The sequence below is a fragment of the Sarcophilus harrisii genome, chromosome 4 (genome assembly GCF_902635505.1).
Source record: "Sarcophilus harrisii chromosome 4, mSarHar1.11, whole genome shotgun sequence".
Classification (NCBI taxonomy): Eukaryota; Metazoa; Chordata; class Mammalia; order Dasyuromorphia; family Dasyuridae; genus Sarcophilus; species Sarcophilus harrisii.
In genome coordinates this window covers 397,404,399-397,430,680 of record NC_045429.1, presented here as the reverse complement: position 1 = coordinate 397,430,680, position 26,282 = coordinate 397,404,399, and the positions used below count along the sequence as shown (strand labels likewise).

Genomic DNA, 26,282 nt, shown 5'->3' with positions numbered 1-26,282 from the left:
CACAATAAGTCTCTAACAGGTTCCTGTGGATTGTCTACATTCTACCACATCAGGTTTTCAGTACAAATAAAAGCCTAGACTGCATGGCTTAATGTTCCAATATTTAACACTCTTTGAAATCTTTTAGTGCAATTTTTCTATCCTGCTATGTAATCACTGAATGAATGAAACAAAAAAAAATTATTATGTATTTACTACATATAGAGAGCATTGTTCAAAAATGACCCTTCAACTTTTCCTGTTCTAATCTCACTGAGCAGCTTCCTTTATTTAAAGGACATTCTGTTTCATACCTCCATGCTTTTGCTTAGGCTACCCTCTTGCCTGTTAATTCTTCTTCTGCTAATTCTTGGAATGCCTAACTCCCTTCAAAAGCTAATTAAGATGCTTTCTCCTATTAAAAAAAAAAGCCTTACTTGTTTCTCTAAGTTGATAGTGATTTTCCATCCCTCCTCTGAAATTATTTTATGTTTATATATACTTAGGTGGGTAGATGATATATATGTAGATAGAAATATATTTTATGGTTAGATGTTTATATATATATATATATATATATATATATATATATATAAAACAGAATAACAGATTTGGCATAGAATAAATATACCCTAGAGAATATCATAAGTGAAAAAAAGAGATGGATTAGCAAGATAACCCCTCCTCAGTTCTAACATGCTTTCTACAGTCTTATATAAACATATCAATTTCATTAATGAACTAGTGAAGGAGCACTTCTCTATATCCATGGTCTTAGAATAAACATGAGTTACTTATTTTAAATCATGCTATTTGAGACATATAAAAACAAGGAAATCCTGAGTGATCTAATCTTAACATAGATATAAAAGTAACATAAAATTTGTTAACAATTTTTTGGAAAATTATGAGAAAATTTTGGGGCCTGCCTCCCTTCTGAATGGGAAATTTCTTAGTTCAGACCAATTCTCTATATAAATATGATATTGGAAATCAACTTTTCTATATAATCACATGGTTTCTTGATATTCTTGAAAATTCAAAGAAATAGTAAAATATTCTCCTCAAAGAATTTTCAGCATCACTGTTGCCCAAAATGTTTTCCCACACTCTAATCATTACTTGTCTTCTCGGAATACTGGAAAGATAGTTCAGAAATTTCCCCCTTCTCCACTGGGTTATGAGAAAGATCAAGAGATGAGATTTACAGATGCCATCTTGATCAGCTTTGCAATACAGGGAGAAATACTGGGGAGAGACTACAAGGAAGCAATGTTGTTGTGAACATATTTTATCTTCATAAAGTTGCCCTGATTTGCCACCTGATCCTAACTCAATCTGGTCTCAGTTCCTTCATGTTGGCTCCGAAGCCATCTTCACTTTGCACACTAATTCTGACTGTAGTTCTAGATGTAATTTCATTTTGTCTACAGTAGTTTCCTAAATAGTAGCAGCCATTAATTGCCCCTTAATTGCTAGGAAGGGCAAGAAGGAAGGGACAGACATTTCTGAAGTATTTACTTATACACTATCTACTTTGTAAATATTATCTGATCTTCATAGACTCTTGGGAGGTAGGTCTTATTATCTCATTTAACACCTGAGGAAACAGGAAAACTGACAGTAAGTGATATTTGCTTACGATTACATAGTATTAAGGTCAAATTTGAATTCAGGTTTTCCTGACTCCAGGACTGGAACTTTGTCCACTGCACCACATAGCTCTTTTGCTTATCTAGTTCTATGGGTAAGGCTCACACTTCTATGAGTGCCCATGTGGAGGGTGCATTGAACAACAGCATAAAATGGTAAATATAGCAGAGTTGTATGTAAATATATCCAGTATAAATGAGACATAAAGCTTAGTAATTCTGTGGTACTGGGAAAACTTCCAGCTTGTGCTCAGACTAAAATGGCAACTTCTAGAAAAAAAGTTAAAAGCAGCACCTAGTTTTGAAACCCCAGTAACCCCTCAGAATCCCCTAACTTCAATTCTAGTAAAGTTTATTCTTTCCTAAATTTGTTAGTAGGAAATGTGTCTATGATTCCCTCTTTTTCTCCCTCTTCCTTTCTCATTCCTTATTCTCTTCATTTTTAAAAGAGTTGACCACTTCCTTCAAAATTTCTCTCCATGTCAACAATAATCACAAAAGTGAAATTAAGATGGCAAACAGATTTTGCTTTTAGGATATATGTGAACACTCACAAGAATGCCAAGTGGTATATAATCAGGCAGTAAACACTTATATCTGATTACTTTTTCCAGTAACTGAAAAAAGTATTATTCTTATCTGTCCCTATCTCTTGTTCCCCCAAACTAAACATGAAATAGAGGGGGGACAATAGCAAACATCCCACTGTTAAAATGAAAATGAAAGCCTGGAAACTAAGCCCAGCCACTATAAAGAAGCCCAGGACCAAGGCAACTCCAGGAAGCTAAACTTTACCAACATGTAAGTCACATTTTAAGATACTCTTTCTATCCTTTTAATTTCATTTCTGTCCATTCTATAATGTCAGCCTGCTAGAGTCCCACAGGAAAGGAAGGAGTGATCAGTCTTCCAGAGATTAGTAGTACCCTTCCACCCTGTTCAGAACCCTTCATTCACATAAAATGCAAGATGAAATCTATTCTGAGTTCTCCATCCTCAAGAATTCTCAATGCCAAGTACAAAATCATTGTCAAACTGGTTAATTGTAGAACAAAATCTATTTGGCCATTTTCAGTCTGATTTCTCTAGGACAGTGGTTCTCAAAGTCTGGTCCAGAACATCCTGGGAATCTCTGAAATCCTTTCAGAGAGTCTACAAATTCATAATTGGTTTTTATTTTTAATGTGATAAATATTTATAACTATAACCCACATAAACAAAAAATCTTTGGACAGATCCTCAATCATTTTTAATAGGATAAAGATATTGAGAACAAAAGTTTGGGGATCACTGCTCTAGGACAAAATCTATCAGGCAGTTGTTAGAAGGCTGGAGAGTTACATTCAATGGTAAAGAAATTGGTACTATAGTACCTAAGACCAGTATTCATGTTATCTGAGTGCTTGTTTGCAATCTGCCATCCAAGGGAAAATAAAAAGTACCAAGACAAAAATACTTGGGAGAATATCCACATGAGACAACTACATTGAGCAAAAGTTGAATTCTCAGAAAGCAAGAACAGATCATAAGAAAACTGATGGCAGGAGAGTGAAAAGCTGCAGGTATTAAGATTTGAACAAGGCAGATCAACACCAGCTTACACTTGGACAGAGAGAGCATCCTCGAATACCTTTTCCTTTTCTCTTCCTTCCCAAGAGACAGCATGCTGTTGGGGAGTAGAGAACTGGACTTGGAGAGGGGAAGTCAAGGACTCCAATTCTATTAGTCATGCCCCATAATCTCTCTGGTCCTCAATTTTTCATCTATAGAATGAAAAAGCTAAAGGGAATGGTCTCTGTATACTTTCTATTTCTAAATTGTTGCTTCTGTGATTCTCTCTGCTTAATGCAGTACTGTACACTCATGAGCTGACTTGAACACTTAGGAGTTAAAAATGCTTTCAAAATTGTTTTATTTCACCCAGGAGTAGCTGAAGGAGAATCTCTTGCCGCAGACAATTTTCTACTGCTCTAGAATTCGATCATTGAGTAGTTTATTTAGCCCTTGCCTCATGGCCTCACCAAAAGCATGTATCCATTAAAGCAATTAAATCTAGATCAGTCATTGGAGAGGATGTAATATCATGGTAATTTGACAGTGTCATTGGACTAGCATCTCATGTTCTTCTGAGCATATTTCACTTCTGTTCCATATCTGTGTGTTTGATTGATTTGTTTATATTAATAACTTCTGATTTTGGGGTCATATTTTTTTCATTGGGAAGATGTTTGGAGCTTTAGATAGATGACATCATCTTATATTCATCTGAATTAGAACTAAAAGAAATTTTAATTCAAAGCAACAAAAGCAAACTGCGATTTCTTGCAACAACAGCAACAACAAAGAACTTTCTAAAGATGAATAGCATAGTAAATACATTATAACACTGTTCCCATCCACATGTAACTATTAATACTTTATTCACCTGAAACCTCTCAAAGGCTTGACATGGAAATTATGATAAGAAAAAAAAAGAAAAGGTGGAGAATTTCTTAAATTATTTACTATCCTTTCCACAAAAGATTTTTTTTTTCCTGTTTAAATAAGGGGGATTATAGGTCATGGCATTCTGCATAGCTTGTCTTTATCAAAATAAGGAATCTTTTTATTAAGGCATCCCAGAAAGGATAGATTTTATGGATTGATGGTACTGTGTTTAATATGTCCATATCCGTCTAGATTGACAGTTCTCACAGACATGAATTTCCCAAGAGAGACAGTGTTACTGGTGTCAGAGGACGGCATCATTTACTTCGATGTTCCATTATTAAATTGATAACAAGATAATTCCTTTGCTTCGCAGAGACATGACAGGGTTTACAATGGTTAACTTGCTTATTGCATGATGTTTGATGTTCTAGGTGGTTGCTTTGGTTTGTTGTTAATTTTTAATAAGAAGCATATTTGTATTTTTAATATCACAAAAATTTCAGTGAAAGAAACACCAAAGTAAAACAAGATCAGATTTTGAAGCAACACAATAACAGGTCTTTAAAGACAATTTACAGACATTTTCTTCTGTCTTTGCCTGTTTAAATAGAATATACATCCTTCTCCTTTCACCACCCTCGTCTCCCCCTCCACACTTCCTCCAACCAATGTACTCCTCTCGGCTCAGAGACAGATGTTGGAATACTGTATTTGGTGAAATAATTTTATACATATGTTCTTCTCAGCATTTGAGGAAGTGATCTTTTAGAGACAATATACTGATCTCAGCTTTGGAAACTACCCAGATATCTAATTATGCAATGGATTTAATTGGCATTAGGTAATCAGGTTTTCTGTAGCCACATTCAATTTGAGGATAAATGAAAAAACCTAAAGCTAAGAAAAAGGAAGAAAAATATTGTTCCTATGCAGGTTACTTTTAGTATAAAGAAAGCCAAAGCAATTCCAGAAGGAGTGAGCAAGCTAAGCAGGGAGAAGCTTACGCTGTCATTAATGACTTTAAATATACACACATACATGTATGTATATATACATGTATGTATATGTGCATTTGCACATGTGTATGTGTATAAATAAGTGTATCTTCACATTTGTTTAAGACAGTACACTTTAGTTGCGTCATATTTCTCAGCAACTTTATGTGTCATAGATCCCTAATGATTTCCTGGTAGATTTTTTTTTTCTGTTTTGCCAAGAATAACATAGAGACTTCTGACCACAGGCAATGCCAGTTGCTGACTACTGAAACTATGCTTCAATAGAAATACTATGCCAGGGGCATTCTGGGACCCAGTTCTAGTGGAAAGATGTCACTCTGCACCTAGGAGCAACAACAAAATAAAATTTTCTGAGTTAAAAAAAAATGAGCAGATTGCTTGAGTCTGATAGCTATCAGATAAGGCAACTCAGAAGTCGAACAACTGATTTTGGAAGGTGAGCCACGGTGTGCATTCCCTTCACACATTTCAAATTGCTGCTTTACATGAACTGTTGACAAGACAATAAGGTTTGTGGGCTGCAATGCATGACTGAGAGACCAATTCATGTGAATTCACTGCTTTTAGGAAGATGGAGTGACACGATTTAAAGTACTTTCAGAGCTACTGGAAACTAGATTGTCCTCTTTTTAAATCATTCTGATACTGAGCCATGTTTGCTAGGGTCTCTTGTAAACTGAAAATGTCTTGAATGATTCAGTGCCAACTCCACTAAACCAATGATAAAAAAAATTCTGTGCTTCTTAACTCTATCCCTACAGACATCATGGTTTGGGCAAAAGAAGACATGGACCTTCTGAGGCACAGGACTCTAGTCAGTATAATCTATTGAAGAGAGGGCTCTTTACTCAGAATCAGAAAAATTGTCTATTAACCCCTAAGATAATGGTGTCATTTTGGTTTGCTTGTTGCTTCCCTCCAGCAGACTGTGAACTCTCTGAAGACAGAGGTTGCCAAAAGATTATCTTTTTTCATATCCTAATTCTTAGCATAGTGCCTAGCACATAGGAGGTATTTAATAAATATTTATTGGCTGTTGTGTTTAAGCCCACCTATTTTCAAGTAAAGAAAGGTTGCCAAATCATTCTACATCAGCAAGTTTCTGAAACAAGCCACATCACCAACTCCCCAAATACCTGTGTTTCCACTAACCTGATGCTTTTGGGACTACCGGTTTAGAACAACACATCAATCAATAGACATTTATTAAGCACGACTCTGTGCCAAACATTATGCTAAGTACTTTATAAATATGTCATTTTATCCTCACAACAACCTCCTTATGTAATCATTCATTTTCTGTTAGATAAAGGTATCTGCTGGATTTTTCAGATATCATCATCATCATCAAAACATGTAATTATATATATATATGTGTGTGTGTATTATTTATAATATGCATTTTAACTACTGAGAAACATATATAATTAAATGTAGTTATAAATTAAATGAAAAACTATTGAGAGAGAAGAGGTAAAAGAGAGAATATCTTACCATTATCATGGGCAATACAGGATTATCTAAAGCATAACATAATATTTTGTTGTATGAGGTAAAGTGCAAGAGATGACTTGGCCACTTTATGAAAGGAGGTACTTAGACCTAAATGCTTTCAAAGGGACAGAATCCATGTACATAATGTGATATTTAATTTTATTGTCCAGCTTTCCAAGTTGTTTACATGAGTGATTTATGAAATACATTGGATTTCAGATTGAAGTGATTAACGTACTTGATTTGGATTGGAATGGGTTATGATTAGAATTGCATCCTGGTATAGTTAGCAGAAAGAATTTTGCAGTTAATAGTCATGCTTTTGTAGCTGAGTGGGCAATAGTGAACAAACTATATGGTGTCTCTTCAGCTTTCCTTATACTGAAAATGAAGAGGTTGGACTATGTGATGTCTAAGGTCATGTTCTGTCGTTCTATAATATTTACAAGCCTATGGAGATGGGTAGACAAATGGTTAACTAGTTTAAGTGTGACCAAGTGATGACATATTTAAAAATAAATAATAGATATACTTACCCAGATAGTTAAATACAAAGTGATTTGAGGAAGGAGAGGGCTGTTATGACTCTGAAAATCAGTAGTGACTTCACAAAAAAACAGGGTACCTGACTCTTAAAGGAAGCTCTCAAGGCAAAAGTCGAATTAACAAGCATTGACTGTATTCTAAGTCAGGGCCGTTAGGTGATACAGTGAAGAAAGTGCTGGCCCTGGAGTAAGGAAACGCATCTTCCTGAGTTGAAATCTAACCTGAGATACTTAAAAGCTGTGTAATCCTGGGCAAGTCACTTAATTTTGTTTACTTCTCTTTTTTTAGCTTTAAAATAAGCTAAAGAAGGAAAAGGCAAATCACTCTTTGCCAAGAGAATCCTAACTGTAATTGCTAAGGGTCAGACATACCTGAAAATGACTGAAAAAAAATGGTACAAGCACTGAGCTAAGCACTGGAGATATAATCAAAAGAATAATAGTTTTTGCCTTCAAAGAACTTTTAGTCCAATGGGAAAGAGAACACATAAAAATAAATTGAAAGGGGATGAGGAAGATGGTACCAGTCATGGGAGCGGGATGAAGTCCAGAGAAGTGCAGCTTAATGGGAAATGAAGGTAAGATTAATTATAAAAGGCAGAGGAAGTAAAGAGTATATTCCAAACAGGTGTAGGTACCAAAGCATGGAAAGGTGGGAGAGGAACTGCCAAGTTTGAAAAACTATCAAATCAATTTGTCTGAAATGAAAAGTGAATGAAAAAAAGAAGTAATATAAAATAAATCCATAATTTTCATCAATAAATAAAAAAATTGAGGTTTATATTTTATCTTAGAAGGAATAATAAGTTGCCGCTAAACCTTCTTAGCAGGAGAATGACATGATAGAAACTATATGTTGGTTAATTAGCTAATTAAGAAATGAAGAAGGGGTGACCAGATAGATAGAAGAACCAGTAATGGAAATGTGGGGAGCAGAAAGGAAGCAGGAAATCATTGCTAAAAAGAGATCAAGAGAAACAGACTGAGAAAAAGCCATCAAATGTACAAGATGAATTGATATCAGAGTAGATATGGAATATAGGCAACTCTACACAATAGGTAGATCTGTGTCATGATCCAATCATTTAAAGACAAATAGGAATTATGCATAAAACATAGCAGAAGAAATGACCATACCTTTTGACCTAGAAATTCTATTTCTATGGAATATATTCCAAAGAATCCCAAGCCAAAAAAGAAAGGTAATATTTATATAAAAATATCCATCATAGCACTTTTCTAGTATAGCAAAAGCCTAGAAACAAAGTAGCTGCTCACTGAGGAGGGAATAGCTTAACAAACTATAGTACAAATTGTATAATTGAGTTTCACTATGTTTTAAGAAAGGATGACTATGAAGAATTCAGGGAAATATGTGAAGATGTATATGCAGTTAGTTAATTGAGCAGAATCAGGATAACAGTATACTTGATAATTACAAAATTAACAGAAAGAACTATAAAATGGAACCAGAATTATAACCAGATTTCCCCATGAATAAAATGAGAAAATGTATCCCTCTATTTGGAAAGATAGAGAGCTATGGGCGTGGAATGTCACATGCAATCAGATGTAGACTATACATTGCTTGGCTTTCCTGAAGTGGTACTCTCAGAATTCCTGTCAACTCTTAAAAGTTCAAATTTAATGAGAATAGTTATTAGCTAAATCAAACGGACCAGTAATTTAGCATTATAGGAAGGAAAATAAAAGAAACTGCCACATTTCCTTGTGTCTAAAACATATTTTTATTGGTCTCAAGAGATTTTCTGCTGATGGGCTGACAACTATCATAAATGGAATACATTTGCCTAACCAAAATTCCTAAAGGAAAAATGCCTTCATATTTTTAGAAAATGCACAATTCTCCATTTTACTGAACCATAACTAAGGAAAAATTATGCTCTAGATAAGAGATATAAAGAAGACAAGAGGATAAAGAATTGCTTAAACTGAATCAAGAGGTATAACTAAGAGTAGCTTAGATTGAAAATAAGGGAAAATGTCCTAGCAGTGACTTACAATGTGAACTCTCCCTAAAGAAATGGCAAAAGCCCCATCACTCTAAAAATAGATAGAACAAAACACTCAAAGCTGCATTGTAGTGAACAATTCTTTCCTAGTGAGGGGATGGATTGGGTGACCCATTAGGTCTTCTACATTTGTATCTCCTTTTTCTCTTGTCTCTCCTTCATTGAATATTATTTTTTGTCTCAGAATAGAACAGCACAGTGCCAAAACAAGCTTCCCTCAGCCTGTACAATCTGCATTCATTCTTGTCTTTTATAACATTGCAAGGGAGTTTTTTTGTTTTTCTTTTGTACTTTTTGTTTCAAATTTACAAGGCCAGGGACCATTTGCCCTTTGTTCGTGGTAGCTGAAAAACACAGCATATGGTAAACCTTTTCAATGAATAGGTATTCATGATCGTGCATGGGAAAGTGCATTAGAAGAATTTATGAGACATTTGAAGACGTGGGCTGCATTTGAGAGGAAATCTTCAGTACAGGCTTTTACCAGATCCTACCAACTCTTTGGAGAGCACCTCTTTCTTTTTTTTTTTTTTCCCCTCTTTAGTTGAATGACACATCAGTTGACAGCATATGTAAATAATTCAAAAGGTTCTGCCTTAGAGTTGTCTGGTCCACCTCCAAGAAGGACATTCTTCAACAGGAAGTACTCTGTTTTTCTCTGAACAGTTATGCATCATATTATGCTATTTTTAAAAATATTATTCACAAAGAATTGAGTTTGAAAAGATGGATCCAAATTTTTGCCTTCCATCTTTCCAAGGGAATTGAGCCCTATTTGGAAGTTTTTTTTTTTTTTTTAAATATGGAAAGGAGTTGACAGAATCCCCACATTTATGAGTTGAAAATTATCTTGATGGCCATACTAATGGACTTTTATGTAGCACTTTAAAGTGTATGTAATGTTTCATATGTATTGTCATTTGATCACCTCAGTGACTCTGCAGAAGACAATAGTTATTACCATCCTCATTTTACAGATGGAAAAACTGAGGCTTAAAGAAGTGATTTATCCAGAGTCACTGAGCTAATAAGTCTTGTAGTAGAATTTGAACCCAGCTCTTCGGCCTTCAGTTCTGTGTCATGACTGTTTCCAGATCACCTAGTATAACTGACATCTGAGAAAGAATCTGTTTTATTGCAAATTTGTCTGTATTCATCCTTGTTTTGCGGAGAGATCGCCAATGAATTTCTAGAAGATATACACATACACACACACATAGCCCCACTACACACATAGACATATATGTATGTATATACACGTGTGTATTTAATTGTTTATATATATGTGTGTATATATATATACACATATATATAAATATACACATATGTGTATGTCACATACATGGGTGGATTTGATCTAAGACCTGTGAAGAAAACCTACGTATTATCATTGTGATTGCAGACATTTCCTTCTTAGGACCTGGGTTTCTTCTGCTTTAGAGTGAAGGGGTGGTTCCTTCTATTTCTAAATCCAGACTCCTTTCATTCAAATTCTTTTATCTAGAAATAGAAGATAATATAGGTCCTAATCTAAATTGAAAACACTATATATTCAGCCATACAATTGCATCATTTGAAAAGGCTACTTTTCTCCTGTTTGTTTTGCAAGTTTTAAAGATCATGTAATTATGTGTGGGAAGGGGGAAGGATCTTTTTTTTTTTTCAAAACAAACACCTCCTTGTTTTGGGAAAACAGCACTGACATCCACATCTGCGAATTCATGAGAGCAAGCCAGTGAATAGAAACAATAGGGAAAAGCACATTCAAGAGGAATAAATGTTTTAATTTCCAGTTTTCAACATATTATTACAAATAGAGATTTAAAAAATTATGAGGAGGACCTTGAGAATCTCCTTTTTAAGCAGAAATGGTAATACATGGGTTATTCAAATGCACCTTTTGTCCTACAGATGATATATCACATAAACACTTTAGACACCTTTCTTCTAGCTTAATGAAGAATACCCTTTTATATACATTATAAATATAAGCCCATATTTATTTTTATCAAAGTGCATAAGTTTCATTCCTCTTGAGTTTAATTGGGTTTCATTTCCTTTGGAGAATCCTCATTTAACAGGTAATACAATTTTAACAGGGGTTTTGTTGTATACTCAGGTTTTGTTTTTATAGTATGCAAATAAAGTACAAATGCCAACATGTTCATTATGCTGTATAAAGTTTGTTCCAAAAAGGTTCAGATCACTTTGAAAAAAGGTCCTCTTGCTATTTCCATTGCAAATGCCTAGACTATGGGTCTGGAATTCAAGTAAAAAAACATGTAATGAAGAAATCTGAATTATAGAGCATGTACAAATTCACTTACTAAATGTGAACTCTGGTTAATCTCCAGGCATGAAGCACAGTATAGTGTAGTGATGGTAGATTCGAGTAGATTCGACTAAGATTCAAGAAGATCTAATTTTAAAACCTCATTTTAATCCTATCTTATCTTCATGACCTCCCACAAATCATCTGATCTCTATGTGTCTCAGAAGACTTCCTAGAATTTTTCTTCACTATTCCTGAAGCTGGGTTCAAATCCTGTCTAAGAGGGTTTTACTTATAAGATCTTGGACAATTCACTTAACACTGACATGACTTTGTTTACATGTAAAATAAAGGAGTGGCTTATGAGGTTGCTTTCAGCCCTAAATCTATTGTCTCTTGATGCTATAATAATAGACAAGTCATAATATGTATAGGTGGGTGAAGGTAATTGTCAAATTGGAGTCATAATAGATTCTTTACCCCTTATGAAGTACACAATGACTGGGTGAGCAAAATCCCAGTTAAAAAAAGTTTTGGCACATGTTTAACCTATATCAGATTGTTTTTTGTATAGAAGGAGAGGGCAGAAGAAAAATTTGGAGCACAAATTCAAAGCTGAATATTGATATGTATTGGGGAAAATAAATAGCTATTAAAGGTTAAAAAAAAGTTTGCTAGATTATAAAAGATCAAGAAAAGCAGAAGTAAATACCAAAGGAGGAAAGGAAGTCAGTCCTGTGTTTTATTTTCTTCCTATATTTGTTTTCTTCTGAGTCCTGAGTCATTTCATGTATTCCCTATAGATGAATAATTTCTTTATTCCCTCCCTTCTTGTTGGTTTTTGTTTGTTTGCTTAGGTCTCTGGCTTCTATTTTTGGATTAGATCTTTATGCTGTGGGCCAGAATCTACATTGCCAGTCATGGCGGCTAAGTCAAGATTCTATATCTTACTAAACCCCAGGTGGGATGATGCTGAGCCAGACTAGATTACACCTTAGCTATTATCTGGAAGCTGCTCTCCCCATGTCTCCAAGAAGAAGGCTACCTGAGACCATTACCTATCTTGTTCCACAATCCTGGTCTGGGATCTCAGTCCTAGCTTGGGACCTTGAGAAGTAGCTGGGCGTGTATTCGCTTCCTGAAGGAGTAGATCCCTGATTTTAGAATTTTAGTATTTTTTAGAGTTGTGGTATTTTTACTTGGTTTTGTTGAATTTAACAGCTATTATGTGCCAAGCACAGTGCTTATTGCTGTGGAGAATAGAAAATGAGTATATCATGGTCTACCAAAAATAGCTTACAGCATAGTTGACACTTTATTATCCAAAGACAAATACAAACATAGGAAATGATTGATAGAGAATAATGTAAATGATAAACAACTACAGTGACATTTGCTTTAGGAGTTCAGAGAAGGAGATTTCAATGTGATCTTCACTAGTGAGGGAATTCGTCTTGGGGAAGTTAAATAAAAACTTAAAGAACATTTCAGGTGGTAGAAACAACAGTAATAGAGGCTAAGAGATAGCTTTCTCTAAAAACATGGTAAAATGGAAATCAGACTGACTGAAATATGGATATAATGGAGAATCAATTTAGATAAGTTGAATGCGGCTATATTATGGTGCTTGAGAAAGTTAGATCAAGTAGATTATTCTTAAGGCCTAAAGTAAGCCAGGAAGGGAGGGAGTAATAATAAGAATTGGTAATAGAAGAATGATGAAAAAAAAATACATAGGATGAATTAGAGGTAAGACAGTTTTGGCAATCTACAATCCAGCTAGAAATTTATGATAATTCAGGTAGCCACCCCACCTCCTAGTTCACATTTCTATCATCTTCAACCACCATCTTTCTGCTGTGTGAGTCCCCACTCCAGATTTGCCTATTCCCTTCCTCTGGGCTTTCTGGAATTCCTGTTTAATATTTGCAATCTCCCTTCATTTTAGATCCTTTTCTTCTATTGTGTTTCCATTTTTTGTTATTCATAGAGACTTGGGTTTCTGCAGTGGCTACTGCATCCCTGGCTGTCTTTCCTACAAATAAACTATAAAAAATGTCTTCCTATTAAATGTACATTTTCTCACTATTAACATTTATTGACTAAAGTTCTTTATAAAACAAACAAACAAAAAAATCCTTTGTAAATAGATTCTATTTCCTTTCCTCTTCAAAACTCTCTTCAGACTGGTCTCCAGAATCATAACTTAAGTGAAAATGTTTTCTTCAAAATTACCAATAATCTTTTAATTGCCAAATTTAATGACTTCTTCTTATCTCTCCTCCTTAACCTCTGCAGCATTTGATACTTCTTTTCCCCCTCCTCTTGAATTCTCTTTCTCCCTAACATTTCATGACATTGTTTTCTTGGTTGTCTTTTTACCTAGGTGACTGCTCCTTTCATTTCTAATGGATCATCACTCCATAAATGGAGGAACAGCCTAAAGCTCTTTGCTCTCTTTTTTCCATGGGTCTATCATTTCTATACAAATAATTTTCAGATCCACAGTCCTGTCCTAGTATTACTATTGAACTCTAATCACACATTACCACATGCCTTTCAAACACAAACACACACACACATATCTGTATATGTTCATGTTCTCTCTCTTTTAAGTTGTAATCCCTCTGAGGGTAAACACTAGTTTTTGTTTTTGTTTTTCCTCTTTACATCTCTAGCATATAACAAAGTTTTAGCGATATCTTTTTTTTTTTTTTTTGCTGAGGCATTTGGGGGTAAGTGACTTGCCCAGGGTCACACAGCTACAAGTGTTAAGTGTCTGAGGCCAGATTTGAACTCGGGTCCTCCTGCCTTAAGGGCTGGTGCTCTACCCACTGCGTCACCTAGCTGCCCGATATCATTGGTTCTTTAAAAAGCACTTGTTGATTCATTGATGGATTGTGTTGATGGCTTAATCTATATTATTTACGGTGAAAATAGAGCAGAATTTATATGTATATTATAGGAATTTTAAAAAACAAATCTATAGGTATGTTGTCTGAAAGAATTTAGGGAATGAAGTTTTTCCCTAAGGAGATCGTTGGGAAAAGAAATATATTAGGAGTCCTGAACAGACCAAATTATCAGAAATAAGCATTTGGGTGACAGAATGGATGTCCAAAAGAACATTATTTGGAAAAAAAGAAGTATTGCTAAAAGTTGAGGTCTGAGTAACATTGAAGATCAAACTAATAGGAAAACAAATAAATAAAATTTGGCTGGTGTCCCAGTTAACTAGATATCAATGAGTAGACATTTGAGCATCTTGTAAAGTGAATAAATTTTGCTCTTATTGTTATTTTGTTTGTTTGAACAACTGTTAGTCTGATATGGTGGCAAGACTATCTCATGAAAATGTCTCATAGACTATTGGAGAGATATAGGACTCCAGTTAATATGAGGTCAGAACCAGAATGGATTGATCCATTATCAGCATATTGATGATAACTGAAATTTTCAGAGAGAATGTATTGTCCAGGGAAGGAAAAAATATAAAGTTAAAGTCTGAACTTCAGAAAATGTTCATAGTTAGCTTATTAGACAAGGAAAATTATTTTGGAAAACAGAAAAGGAGACGGGAGACATGACAGAGATGGTATAATGTAATAGAAGTCATTGGATCCTTGTTATAGGGAGAAGAGTATGGCATATAATATAAATCAAGGGGAAAGAAAATAGAAATTTTAAAAAATTGAGCTTAATATATGTGTTATGACTAAGGATCAACTAATGTAGTCACAATAGCATAACTAAATTCGTCCAGTTCTCATTTTGTTTGTATGCCTCTTATGTAAGATGATAATTTATTTAAATAAGACCTTTAGCCTTCATTCCAGGTACACATTTATAACTGAAAGTATTGTCTGAGGCAGTTTTCTTATTGTGAAATTTAGTCAGTTCATTTGTTAATGGTATTAATGGTTTTAATCGAAGCAAAGTGAACCTCACACCCTCCAGGGGCTAATATTTTCTCTTTCTACATTGCCTTCCACTTTACTCTTTATATGTCTGAGATGTTAATAGTTATATACTTTTCATCTCCCTTTCTTTCCCTCCCCTTAAAGTGTAAACTATCAGAAGGCAGAAACTTCTCTTTTTTGAATTCCCACCTCTTAGCACAAAACCTTGCACATGATCACTACTCAAGGTATTTATTGATTTGATGTAATAAGACCCTAGGCAAGTCATAACATTCTCAGTCTTTATTTCATTACCACAAAACAATTTTATTAAAAAAGGTACTTTGTGAAACCTTAAAGATCTACATAAATATGTGCTAGTGATGAAGTGAGATAGAGAAATTCTAAAATTGGCTAACTGACTCAGGGGGAGTACATGATTGAATGTGTATTAGATATATAATCATAGTTAATGAGAGCAAAATAACTAAATTCTTATAAAATTAACAATAACACTGTATTTATATCAAATTTTCTTCTGAGAATTTAAAACACTTTACAGAAAATAACTCAATAATTTCACAGCCCCCCTGTGTGGTATGGATAGTTCTGGAGAAATTGCCCTAAATATTTAATCCAGCATATTGCTCCATGGTAATTAACTGGAGTGTTTTCATTATTTTTCTTTTGTTTTTAACTCCTAAGTTAACCATTAAATAGTATTAATTACTTGCTTCTATTAATTTGAAGAGGTAATTCATTAAATAAACACTTTCCCTTTGCCTCTGGGTGCTAAAACTTCCTAATGAAACAGGCATATCTAAGTGTATCTTAAGTTAGCTCTTTTATATACACTATTAAAGTATCAATAAGCTGTACCACTGATTGAGTCAAATTGGAAAGGGTGACAAATTTAGAGCTTCTCAAATGAAAAAGAAACCTGCAGATATTAAATAGAAAACAAGACTTGCCCATATATTTTATAATTCCAATCACATGGAAATGCATTATGGTAAAATGCAAACAACCCCAGATCTAACATCAAGTGACTGTATATGAGACTTACTTTTTTTGTTCTCATTTTTCAATCCTATCTGACTCTTTCTGATCTCACTGGGAATTTTCTTGGCAAAGATGCTGGAGTGATTTTGCCATTTCCTTCTCCAGTTTATTTCAAAGATAAACTGAAATAAACAGATAAAATGACTTGTCAAGGATCCCAAGGAGAGTAAGTATTTGAGGACAGATTTGAATTCCTGACTCAAGGCCAGCTGCTCTATCCACTGTGCCTCTTAATGGCTCTAAGAAAGACTTAGGTATGCTCCATAACTTACCTTGAATAAATGCATTCTTCACTTGGGCTTCAGTTTTTCCATTTATAAGATGAGGACCTTGTAAAATCTAAGAAAGAAAGGTTTTGTTATTGATATAGTCAATTATGATAATAATTTTCCTGATACTGAACCAGCCCTGCATTACTGGTATAAAGCCCACTAGATCATACTATGTCATCCTGTTGATAAATTGCTGTAAAATTTTTGTATCAATATTCATTAATGAGATTAGTCTGTAATTTTCTTTCTCTGTTTTGGCTCTTCCTGATTTAGGTATCAATACCATATTTGTGTCATAGAAGGAATTTGGCAGTATTCCTTTTTTATCTATTTTCCCAAATAGTTTAGTATTGGAATTAATTGTTCTTTAAATGTTTGGTAGAATTCACTTGTGAATCCATCTGGCCCTGGAGATTTTTTCCTTAGGGAGTTTATTGATGGCTTGTTCAGTTTCATTTTTCTAAAATGGAACTACTTAAGTAATTTATTTCCTCTTCTGTTAATCTTGGCAATTCATATTTTTGTAAATATTCATCCATTTTGGTTAGATTGTCAGGTTTGCTGCCATACATTTGAGCAAAATAGTTCCTACTTAATGCTTTAATTTCTTTGTCATTGGTGGTAAATTCACCCTTTTCATTTTTGATGCTGGTGATTTGGTTTTTGTTCTTTCTTTTTTTCTAATCAAATTAACTAAAATTTAACTATTTTTTTTTTATAAAACATACTCTGAATTTTACTTATTGGTTCAATAGTTTTTTAGTTTCAATTTTGTTAATCTCTTCTTTGAGTTTCAAAATTTCTAATTTGGTATTTAATTGGGGGTTAATTTATTCCTTTTCTAGCTTTTTTAGTTACATGCCCAATTCATTGATCTCCTCTTTCTCTATTTTATTCATGTAGCTTTTAGAAATATAAAGTTTCCCCTAAGAACTGTTTTGACTGTACTCCATAGGTTTTTGTATATTGTCTCATAATTGTCATTCTCTTGGATAAAACTATGGATACTTTCTGTAATTTGTTGTTTGAGCCACTTATTTTTTAGAATTTGATCATTTAATTTCCAATTGGTTTTTAGTCTCTTTTACTGCCCCTTCATTGAATTTAATTTTTATTGCATTATGATCTGAAAAGTAATCATTTACTATTTCAGACTCTCTGCATTTGATTGTGAGATTTTTATGCCCCAGTACATGGTTAATGTTTGTGAAACTGCTTTGTACCGCCTCTAAAAAGTGTGTTTCTTTCTGTTCCTATTCAGTTTTCTCCAGAGGTCTATTGTACATAGGTTTTCTAGTATTCTAGTGACCTCCTAGTTTCTTTGTTGTTTATTTTGTACTTAGATTTGTCTGATGCTGAGAGGGGAAGGTTGAGGTTCCCCATTAATATAGCTTTGCTGTCTATTTCTTCCTATAACTGATTAATACATTCTGATTTAATATATTCTCTAGGAATTTGTATGCTCTACCATTTGGTGCATAAATATTTAATATCATTACTATTTTATTATTTATTATATCCTTTATGAAGATGTACTTTTCTTCATTATCTCTTTTAATAAGATCTGTTTTTACTTTTCTTTATCTGAGATCAGAATTGTTATCTCTATTTTTTTTTTTACTTCAGCTGAAGCATAATGTATTCTACTCCAGTACTTTACCTTTACTTTGTATGTGTCTCTGTGAGATGTGTTTCTTGTAAATAGCATAATTGTAGAATTCTGTTTTTTAATCTACTCTGCTATTTGTTTTCATTTTATGGAATTCTTCCCTTTCACATTAATATGATTACTAGCTTTGCATTTCCTTCTATCCTATTTTCCCCCTATCTATACTTTTGTAGTCTCTTTCCACCCTGTCCTCAGTCCTGTGTTGTTTTTTTTTAACCCATTCCACCCATTACCTTATCTTCTATCAACCCTCCCCTTATCTTACCTTTCTTCCTAGTGTTTCTGCTCTCCCTTCCATCCAGCTCCTCTCTTTTCTTTTCCTCTTTCTCCTCCTACTTCTTTATTTCTATACCCAACTGAATAATTGTTATTCCCTCTTAGAGCCCAAACTGATGAGACCAAGCTTCAGACAATGCTCAGCCCCCTCCCTTTTTTCCCTGGATTATAAGAGGTCTTTTGCGCCTCTTCATGTGAGTTAATTTCTCCCGTTATATCTTTCTTTCCCTCTTCTTCCAGTATAGATCTTTTTCCATCCCTTAATGTCTTTTTTCTTTGATGTCATCATATCAGGGACCATTCACAACCACATCCTCAGCCCATGTGATGACCCATTCTGTCTGCCCCAGGGACAGATATAGTTCTCAAGAGTTACAGTTATTGTTTTCCCATTTAGGGATATAAACAGTAAAACCTTTAAATGATATACATTTCCCCCCTATTTCCCTTTCTATATTTCTCTTGAATCCTGTGTTTATAGATTAAATTTTCTGTTTAGTTCTGTTTTTTCAGTAGAAATGACTAAAAGTTTCTTACTTCATTGAAGCTCCATCTCCTCCCCTGAAAGATGATGCTGAGTGTTGCTAGTTAGTTAATTCTTGGTTGTAACCCTAGGTCCTTTGCATTCTAGAATACGATATTCCATGCACTCAGAACCTTTATTGTAGAAGCCAGATCATTTTGATCCTTAATATTTGAATTGTGTTTGTCTAGCAGTTTGTAGTATTCTTTCCCCTTTTTTTCTGATACAACCCCCTTTCTCTCTCTAGTTTCCTTTTTCTATTAAAGCAGAAAAATCAAATTATACATGTATTCTCAATGTATACCCATAACAGAAATACATTCTCAAGAGATTTCTTTTCCTTCAATTTTTTTTGTGATTCTCTTGAGTTCTGTATTTGGGAGGTCAAATTTTTTGTTTAACTCTGGTCTTTTCATCAAAAATACATGGAATTCATCAGTTTCATTGAATGTCCATCTTCCCTGAAAGAAAATGCTCAGTTTAGCAGGGTAATTTATTCTTGGATGTATTCCAAGATCTTTCACATTTCAGGAATATCAGATTCCAGGCCCTTTGATCCTTTAAAGTAGAAGCTACTAGGTCCTGAGTAATCCTTATTATGGTTTCTCCTATTTGAATTGTTTTTTTTCCTAACTGCTTGTAGTATTTTTCCCTTGGTCTGATAGTTCTCAAATTTAGCCACAATATTCCTTGGGATTTTAATTTTGGGGACTCTTTCAAAAGGTGTTCGGTGAATTCAGTTTTTTGAATTCTTTCCTTGAGGTTGTAGTTCTGGAGTTTTGCAACAATGTTCCTTGGGATTTTCCTTGTTAGATCTCTTTCCAGAGATGATTGATGCATTCTTTCAGTGAGAATTTCCTCCATTGAGAATACTGGGACAGTTTTCCTTAATGATCTCCTGAAAAATGCTGTTCAGGTTCTTGTTTTAATCACGGCCTTCAGGTAGGCCAAAATTTTTTAAATTGTCTCTCTGGATCTAATTTCCAGATCACCTATTTTGCCAGTAAGGTATTTTACATTTTTTTTCCATTTTTTCTTATTTTTTTTTTTTAGTTCATTTGACTGATTCTTGCTGTCTCACAGAGTCATTAGCTTCTGTTTGCCCTGTTCTTGTTTTTAACGTGATTTTCCTTTTGATTCTCTTTTTCCATTTGGTTAATTCTACTTTTTAAGGAGTTTTTGTCAGTTTTTTTTTTTTCCTTCCTTTTCCAAGCTGTTGACTCTCTCATACCTCTCATTTCTTTTCTCATTTTTTTTCTACCTCTCTTATTTGCCTTTTAAAGTCTTTTATGAGCACTTCCAAGATGCTTTTTTGGGCTTGAGACAATTCATGAAACTTTTTGAGATTTCTTCTGTGCAAATTTTGTCCTCGTCTGAGTTTGTGTTTTGGTCTGCCCTATCACTATAGTAGTTTTTGTGGTCAAAGTTCTTTTTTGTTTCTTGCTCATTTTCTTTCCTTTTCTTTTGATATTTCTTTTTTTTTCTTCTTTTTATGGTTCAGCTCTGCTCGTTATATAAAGGGGTGCTATTCCAAGCTTCCTATGCATCTCTGAGTCTTGGCTTTGAATACAGCACCCCCTTGTGATTGCAGGGGTAGCTTTGCCTGCTTTTTTCAGGAAACAGCCTGGTTTCCCAGAGTTTGCTTTCTGACCTGGGACTAGGAGCTGCCCCACTAATGTGCTCTCTACTGAGCCAAGACTAAGAGTTTTAGTTACTGATTTATTCTGATTAAGACGTTCGCATCAGATTTCCCAGAGTCTACCTGCACTGGACTAAATATCCTTTCTGTCCCAGTGAGACTGACCTTTTTTGAAGTTTTTCAGGTCTATCTTGAGATGGAGAATGATTCCATTCCATTAGACTCTTTTCAGAGACTTTAGTTCATGTGGTTTTCGAGGGAAACTGGGAGAGCTCAAACAGCTTCTTTGTTTCAACTGCCATCTTGGTTCCACCCCCAGAGGTCCTTCATAACTTGCTTTGAATAAATACATTCTTTACTTGGGCCACATTTTCTCCATTTATAAAATAAGAACCTTATAAAATCTTTGATTTTTATACTACTTAGATTGAGTACTGAATCACAATTCAGACAAACAGAGCCTCCAACAGGTTGAACCCCCAAGTAAAATGGGAAGTCCTTGAGAGAGGCATTTTATTTTTTTGTTTAATTTTTACTTTTTTATCTTAGGTTTTAATCTTCCTGTTGTCCCTATTGTTTTTATCTTTTTTCTACTTGTCAGTGTCTAGTATATTTAGTGATTAGCTTATACTAGCTACTTAATATGAGCTAGGCAGGTTGATTTCCTATTTCAATGGACTCCAAATACTACCTTCCAAGTCCTATAGGAACTTTCCCTTTCTTTCTTCTTTTCCAGTTGATCCTTTTGGCTCTGTGCCTACTCAATTCTAAAGCCAGCCTCTTGACAACCAATCTCTGCTATCTGCAAAACCTTTGCTCCCATCCTTGCCTTTCCTGACTTGTTATTGCATAAATCTACCATACTACCAATCTTCTATAGAATATCCAGCTTAGCCCCTTTGTCCAGGATGTACACATGGCAAGAAGACTAGTATTCCAAAGTTCACAAATTATGTTTTGGTCATGAAAGAAAACATACAGTGTCAGCATGTCTCAGCAAATATATATATATATATATATATATATATATATATATATATACATATACATATATATATTTCTTTAATAACCTTTATGTAGAAGTAAAATTTGAATGCATGACAAGAATAGAATTTTGTAGCTGGAAATGGCTTTTATAGCCATCAAATTAAACTAATTCCTGAAAAAAAAAATCACCCAGTTGAACATCATCAAATTTTGCATTTTCTCATAGGACAAGATAAAAAGAGATATAATCATATGGTAAGCCTTTTTTGGAAAACATGCTACCTTGATATTACCAAACATATTTTATGTCTAGTTTGTCTCCAAAATTATTTTGTTGGAGGCAATTTGAAAAACTTGGGTTGTGACCAATTACATGGTGAAGATTTTGGCTTCCTGAGGAGAGATGTTGGAAGCTGTAACTTCCCCATCCTACTAACTATCTATCTTCTTTCCTACAGTTCTTGGAAATATAGTACTCTTAGAACTTGGAATGTTGGTCTAGTAAATGTGGTGCATGTGTTAATCATGACATTTCTTCTATTCTTTAAACCCTTTATTCCTTCTGGCAATGAATTCAACAACTCTTCTTCATTTCTATTGACCTTTAGTATTGTTTATCTCTCTTGATCTCTCTGCATTTTTATGATTAGCTCATTATATGTTGAGCCCCAGCATTTTTCTTTAGGAACAGAGCTCCTGTCTTTCATAGAAAGCAATGGGATAAGACTAAATGTACACATTTGCACTTTGGAGTTATAGAAAATGTTTTATAGACTCCAAAGAAAAGGTCACTTTTTGAAGAATGTGATTTAGATGATGCTAATGTCATCATTTAAGACCTTAAAAGAACCACTATGAATTAATATAACTTTAAAGAGTCTATCATGATTACTTTTAATGTGTACATTTTAGTGATATTGCAGTGACTTTGCTCAAGTGACATTGTTGACAGTGCCCTTTATGTTCCAGGCATAAAATTAATTTAACATTTGAATAACATAAAGTTAATTAATATTTAATAAACATGTTTTCTTAATTAACAAGTCTTTGAAACATCACATATCCCAAGCTATTCATCCTTCTTCACATAATCCCAATGGAGCTGGGAGTGATTTTGTTAAATTGTCTGACAAAACCTAACTCAGCTACTTGTAACTTACAGTTGTTCACCTTTGTCACTTTGCAGCTTTTCCCTGTTAAAAAATTTAGTTTGTCTTGAAGTTGAATTGTTGTCTGGATTTCCAATTCAGTTCACAGTATGGCTACAGAATATAAAAAGCTATTGTCAGAGTCTGTTTCTGGCTTAGTTTCCTTAAAGTACATGGGAATTTAAGAAGACAACTTACACATTCCCTTGCCATCTTAATTTGGTCCAGGGAAATTAGATTATAGATTAATGTTAGTAACTAATATAATGGGTATTCTATAAGGATAATACTGTTTGACCTATAATTTGGATAATTTTAAATTATTTAATTTTTTTATTAATTTTCAAGGAAAGTACATTTTTTTTTCAGTGAACAAAGGTTCATATTTTCATTTTCCCAATGATGTTAAGAAGGAGGAAACTAACTTGTAAAATGACATTCTCGTTGGCATTTTCCTATAGTATACGATTTCTTTCTCATAAATACAGAATTTGCTATTATAAGCTTTTGAGGGGCTTGGATTAGATAGTTTCTAAGTCCCTTCCAATTCCAAACATCTATGATTCAATGTTCACATTTTTTTAAAAAGTTATATATACATATTTGTGCTATTGTAAGGTTTTTCACCATAAAGTAAAATTCTTTATGAGACTGGATTTTTGTACCTCATTGGTCCAAATTAAATTAAATTGCTCTCCATATATATTTAATGATTATGCAATTTTCTGTTATTCTGTTAATTTAATGTCTGCAATACTTTCTGAGTGGGACTCCATATACTCTAAAGTTAAGTTCAGCCAGTCAATAAACATTTATTAAGTTCCTGGTATGTGCTAAGCACTGTATGGATTCCATCAGACAGCAACCATATTTATGTGATTCCTCTAGATCAGTGGTTCTCAAATTTTTGTTCTCAGTATCTTCATGTTGGTAAAAAAAAAAACTATCAAGGATCTGTTCAAAGAGTTTTTGTTCAGATGGGTTATATTTATACCTATTTACTATATTAGAAATGAAAAAATAATTTTGAATTTGTAGACCCTCTGAAAGGGTTTCAGAGACCCCACCAATTTTTTGGACTACACTTTGAGGACCACTGCCCTAGATTAAAACACACACACATACACACAACCCTCTGCCTTTTGCAACTTATCTTGAACAAATCACATTTTTCATATATTTCAAGAAAGATAGCGATAGTATTGATTAGCTGGAACCACTTAATGGTAGGGACCTATAAAGTAAAGAGAGAAAAATAGACAGAAATTCTGTTGTGCCTTGTACATAACAAGTATTTATCAAGAGTAAAGCTGAAATGTTTGGAATCACAGGATGTGGAGTTAGAAGGAACTTCAGCGACCTTTTAGTGACATTTCTGATGTATGTTTATTCATATGTTCATGTTTATTTGTGTTTTCACTGATGTCAGAAATCTTGGTGAGGTAATTCCTTTCTCCTATACAGATTTGAACTTGTTTTTTCTTTTTTTAAAAATTTGTCTTAAAGAGTTCTCTGGGGATATTAAGAGTATATAACTTTCCTAGTGTATATTAAGAGTGAATATTGAGTGTACATTGAGGGATATTGAGAGTGGATAACTTCCTAGTTCCACATCACAATAGTCATGAAGACAAAGACTTGAACCCTTAACTCTCTGTCTAAAACAGCTCTCTGTCCACTATGCTATGCTACCTACACATGCATAAACGTGTGTATATGTATGTATGTATGTGTATATATATATATATATATATATATATATACACACACACTTGTATGTTTACATGCATTCACATATTCATACTGGCTGAGGAGCATCAGGACAGCTGTAGAGACAAGGATACAACTGGTTTTCTGAAGGAGGAAAGTAAATCTATTAAACATGGGGACACTTGGGATTGAGTGAAGGCACAGCTGGAATAGGAAGGGAATCGGTGATCTATAAGAAGTGGATTATACCATGTAATTGCTTTTCCTCTCAGGTGGATGTCAAGATTCAATCCCCAAAAGGTTTACTGAGTAATTATGGGACATATTTTTTAAAATTTTTATATAAAGAATTGCATCTGATTACTTTCTGAAATCTGAAGCTTCAAGCAGATAGATCCCAATGAGTAAGAAGAAAAAAAATGTAAAATTCTAGTTATGAGAGGTCCAGAGAAGGGGAAAAGACATACTTGACTAGAAAGGAAGTTGGGGGCAAAATGCCATGATAATCTGTCCTAGGAATTGCTAGAGTTCCCCTGAAAAAATAGAAGTCTTCAGAATAATGTAGTAAGTAGATCAGTCTAGAAATAAGAAAACCTGGATTCAAGTCTTACCTCTTTCTTAGGATATTTGACATCGGCAACTTATTCTAACCTCTCTTTCCCATGACAACTCTGTAGAAGGCAGATGAGTTGCCTGTTTATCAGTGGGGGAAATTCCCAAACTTGGAGTTTTCTCAATCAATAGCTTCATGGGTATAGGTATATACATATGTATATATACTAACCATATAAATATGCATACTTATGTATAAGTATCCATACTATATATATATATATATATATATATATATACATTTATATGTATAAGTATGTATACCATATATGCATGTATATGTATAAGTATATACTTTTGTTTAAGTATACCTATGTATAAATATTCCTTTTAATTATAGCATATTAAATTGGTATGAAAAAGAAACATGATGACTACCTTGCTGGCATTTCTTTTTTCATAATTTAAAACATTTAGGCTTTAATGATTTTATATTTATATAAAATTGATAATTTATTTCATAACAATTTATATTTTGTGAGAAGATACATATGGGTATTGGGGGGCTTTTATATATATCTGTGTGTGTATCTGTGGATGTATATTAGCATATTCCTTGGCAAATATATTGTTATATGGGACTCATTTTCTTTTTTTGTTCTTTTTTTATAGATTTTAATTGCTAGCCTCATGTGTACTTACAACAAAAATGACTGGGCTGAACTTTCCAAAATGGCTGAGGTAATGGTTTCCTTAATATATTTCTTTATTTCTTTTATCCTTTTTTAATCCAAAAAAATTAGTTTTAAATAAAAAGCTCCTGTTAAAAGAATCTACCGTGGAGGCAAAATTGAATTGAAAAATGAGAAGTTGAATCTTGTCCATTATAATTTGTTTATCCCATGCTTTCATTAAAATGATGGAAATGTAAATTTTAAAGAAATTTCTTCTATAAAAGTGGTGCCTTGTATTTTATACACTGCCTAAAAATATTTATTCTGTGAATCTGTATACTTTTTATTTGCATATTAAGCAAACTGTATATTATGATGGATGCCATGATAAAATTTAATTCTACCTTTGAGAGTCTAACTTGATCTTACCTTGCCTTCAGGCAAACT

The 26,282-nt window shown here is 33.7% G+C and overlaps 1 protein-coding gene across 2 annotated transcripts in view; it reads left to right on the top strand.

Moving 5' to 3' along the window:
• The window catches only part of DPYD (dihydropyrimidine dehydrogenase), a 968,100-nt gene that overhangs the window by 606,948 nt on the left and 334,870 nt on the right, over positions 1-26,282 (top strand). For both annotated transcript variants that reach the window (XM_003769672.4, XM_031968578.1), the window contains one exon: positions 25,834-25,902. In XM_003769672.4, the coding sequence (XP_003769720.1) occupies positions 25,834-25,902 (69 nt within the window). The remainder of the gene's footprint in view (positions 1-25,833; positions 25,903-26,282) is intronic.